At 33.0% G+C, this 3,726-nt stretch overlaps 1 protein-coding gene across 1 annotated transcript in view; it reads left to right on the forward strand.

Annotated features, from left to right (window-relative positions):
- LOC117168886 (dorsal-ventral patterning protein Sog) overlaps positions 1–3,726 on the forward strand; it is a 252,006-nt gene that overhangs the window by 239,306 nt on the left and 8,974 nt on the right. The window contains exon 4 of the mRNA XM_033354793.1: positions 454–519. Coding sequence (XP_033210684.1) covers positions 454–519 — 66 coding nt within the window. The remainder of the gene's footprint in view (positions 1–453; positions 520–3,726) is intronic.

The following is a 3,726-nucleotide window of genomic DNA, read 5'->3' on the forward strand; positions in this document are numbered from 1 at the left end:
ATATATCTAGTCGGGAGTGGTGCTGACTGAAAACAGATGATTTGGAGCGATTCGCGCGCCATCTGTTGGTCATTCTAAGGACTTATTGGACTACCCTCGTATCTTAAATCTTCATTCTTTATATTTTTATATTATATTTATATTTTTTGTTTAATTTATCGATATTCTAAACTTTCTTAACTGAAAAATATAATTGGTTCACATGTTTCGGGCGTAGAATAATTTCAAGATCACAAATATGTCTTCTCTCCCGGGTGTAAGAAAGATTTATTATTTTTTAAAAAGTGAACATACAACAATAAATTGATGCTCGTGGCAAGCTTCGAGCTAATAGAAGAGTCTTGGCTAGAATAAAATAATTTATCTGTCGAGTGAAATGAAAAATAAACTTGATTAATGTATATGTATCAATTTCTGAAGGATATTTCGTAAAAAATCGTTGTCATCTTTCAGACGCTGACGTAGTCCAAGATCTTCCAGCACAACTGTCCTTGGAGGAGGAGGAACGCAGTCTAAAACGTAAGATCTCACATTGTACATATAGCTTATTGTACACAAGAAATATACATCTACTAAACTCGTAACTCAACATTTTTTAAAATAGTTTTATCACTTGTAGCAGGAAATATAACTTTAAAAAACAATGCCTGCTTATCTTGACGTACCTTTTAGTACTCAAATTAGATGTTCCTGTTATGTAAAACCATGTAATTTGATAGCGCCACTTATAGAAATTATTCATGGTCTCTTGTCGGAATATTTTTATACATTTATTTGGGATAGGTCAGTGGTTTGAGATCCTTGACCCTCGTTTCTCTTAAGAATCTCGATATGTTTCCTGGAAAGGTTTCCGTCTAAATTTTCAGCCGCCTTTGAAGCAGTTTTTTACACGTTGCGTAACATACTTCATATCTCGTAACTCTGATATCGAACACAAAGTGATCAATTCTAGTTGTGGATTTTCTTATGGCTGAGAAAAAAACCGTTTATGATTTCTATGTTAGAAAACGAGCTGCTTCACGTTGTGCGCCCATAAAAAGCACGGAAAAATAAAAATAATTAATAATTTTATGGTCTTGGTAGAAAAGTTAATAAAATGTTAAGTAAAAAGTGTTAGTAACATATTTTAATGTTCTTATCATTCCGCATTTTTCTGTAATATTCTAAAACATTCTAAAAAGTTATATAACATTCTTAAATATTACAAAATGTACAATTAAATTATAAAAATTCCTGTATTAATCCCTAAAATTAAAAAAAATAGTGTTATCGGGTACATTCCAGATAATTGTGGAAAATCTTAAAATATTTAAAAAAATTCTAGAATATTGTGTAATTGCAGAATACTTGTAATCTAGAACTGTTTGAAATATTCTTGAATGTTCTTAAAAATTCTTTAGTATTGCTAAAAAATTATTCAGTGTATTGGGAACTACACAATAGTATATAATCTAGAGTATTCTTTAATCATTTGGAAAATTAGATTTATTTTCTATAAAATTTGTTAATAGGGTTCTTGTTGGATCGCTGAATACAAATTTAGGATCAATATTGAAAAATTTTAAATTATGTATCCAAAATGAAGATCCAGTTTTTGTGAAATTGGATATAATTGTAAAATTTCATGAAATTCGGTACCACGGGGTTCTTTGTTAAACTTACGTGTACGCCGATAATATTTGTGTGTCAAATTTTATATGACTCAGTTCGGAAACGGAGGGCATTACGGAATGTTATTAAAATTTTACTTTCAGTCGTGTAAAATGAAATAGGGTAATATTTGAAATGAAAATATCATTTATTAATATAAATTCATTCAAATTTAATTTGCGATTCGGAAAGAAACAATACAACTAGATAATCAAGATTACCTGACTGTTGGGTAAAATGAGATTTAGTTTACTGACCAGTTAGGTAAAATGATTCGAACTGTTAGTTACAGTTTCAATCAAAGAAAACAAAGTCTACCGCTCTGAATATGTGAATTCAACATCCCAGTCATGTGAAATTTCGTGCGTTAGCAAAAAAAAAACTTTTGCTACAACCAGATTCTGTGAAAGGTCATCCACTCATACACACATCCTTACACAATTTGTCTTAAACAATTACATTAAATTACAATACATTACATATAATATAGTCGCACGCTTTTAACGATATTAACGCTTTTAAAAATGAAACACGCTATGGCGGGTTTCGAACCACCTTTGGTCAGACTTTGGCTGATCCTCGTGAAACATGGTTCCCCGTACTAAAAGTGAGACTTGGCGCAATAAAGTGCCGATACTGGGCCAAGTATCGGCGAAGGATCAGCAAATATAAAAAACCAATACAGCCTGCCAGCACTGGCTCAACATTGGGCCGATTTAAATAAAACATGGTTTGCCGTGGTAAAAGTGACACTTGGCCGAGTAATGTGCCGTCACTGGGCCAGACTTTGGCTGATCCTCGTAAAACATGGTTCCCTGTACTAAAAGTTATACTTGGCGCAATAAAGTGCCGATACTGGGCCAAGCATCGGTGGAGGATCGGCAAATATAATTAGCCAATATAGGCTGCCAGCACAGGCTCAACACTGGGCCGATTAAAATGCCGATATTGGCCCAATAACTTTAGCCGATCTTTGGCTGACAAAATTGGACCAACACTGGGCCGTGTATTTAGCTCTGGCATTTCGCACTTAGGGATATGTAATTTGTCCATAAAATTTGAAAATTTGGAAAGTAAGGAATATCAAATTGAATATTGAGCTAAAGTTTCTTCAATTGAACTTCTTAAAATTTTCAACTTTCCTATGTAAGTAATATATCATTGGAATCGGAAAAATTTGTAGATGCTGATTATGATATTTTCAAATCTCTCATTTCAATTCAAAAATTTTTTTATTTCCTTACTTTGACCTGGCGATGCACAAAAGCCCTCAGATGGAGTCAGTTAACCCAAACTGAGGTCGGTAAACAAACAGAAAAGTAGTAGAAAACATAAAGCCCACTGTCAGCTAGTCAGTAAAAATAATTTGGGAAAATTTTTTTCTTGAAGTTGAAGAGTTTCACTTCAGATTGGCAGAAACATCTTAAGAAATCCCGCCTTCTTGAAAAATTGAACAATCGGCTACGCAAAGAAAACCAAAATTGGTCGTTCTGTAGGGTCTTCTCTCGGGAAATATATTTGAATATTTTCTAAAATCCTACAATATTAACCGAAACTGAAAAATGTTAAAGTTTATACGGGGGACTTGGCTTTAAACGTCAGCCATGACAATGTTGAGGTCCCTAGGGATTCTTATTTTACCTTACTATTGTGTAATTCCTCTCATGATAAAAGTGAAAATCTCTAAAAAAAATTCTGCACTATATACTTTCTTTTGAATGAGTCCTTAATGTCACATGAAAATAAACATTACATCATTCATTTTAAAAAAATTTGCATTACTTTGCGCATTTTATGATATCCCGAGTAAAAATGCTTCGACTTGAGTTCGACTTGAATTGCCCCTAATGAAGAGATGCTGAAGTCGAAAAGTTCGACTTGAGCATGTCTCAGTTTTGAGACGGAGCCAGGCTTCAATCTATGTCTTGAAGACACAAATGTATGTCTTAAGTCAAATTTGTATGACTCTAACATGAGCGGTTTATAACTTGGATTGTGTACTTGTCCTAACAAAAAGGTTCATTCTGATTGTCATAAAAGCTAATCTTTGTTAATGATTAAACAATCTTGTATATT

This window comes from Belonocnema kinseyi, chromosome 1 (genome assembly GCF_010883055.1).
Source record: "Belonocnema kinseyi isolate 2016_QV_RU_SX_M_011 chromosome 1, B_treatae_v1, whole genome shotgun sequence".
Classification (NCBI taxonomy): domain Eukaryota; kingdom Metazoa; phylum Arthropoda; class Insecta; order Hymenoptera; family Cynipidae; genus Belonocnema; species Belonocnema kinseyi.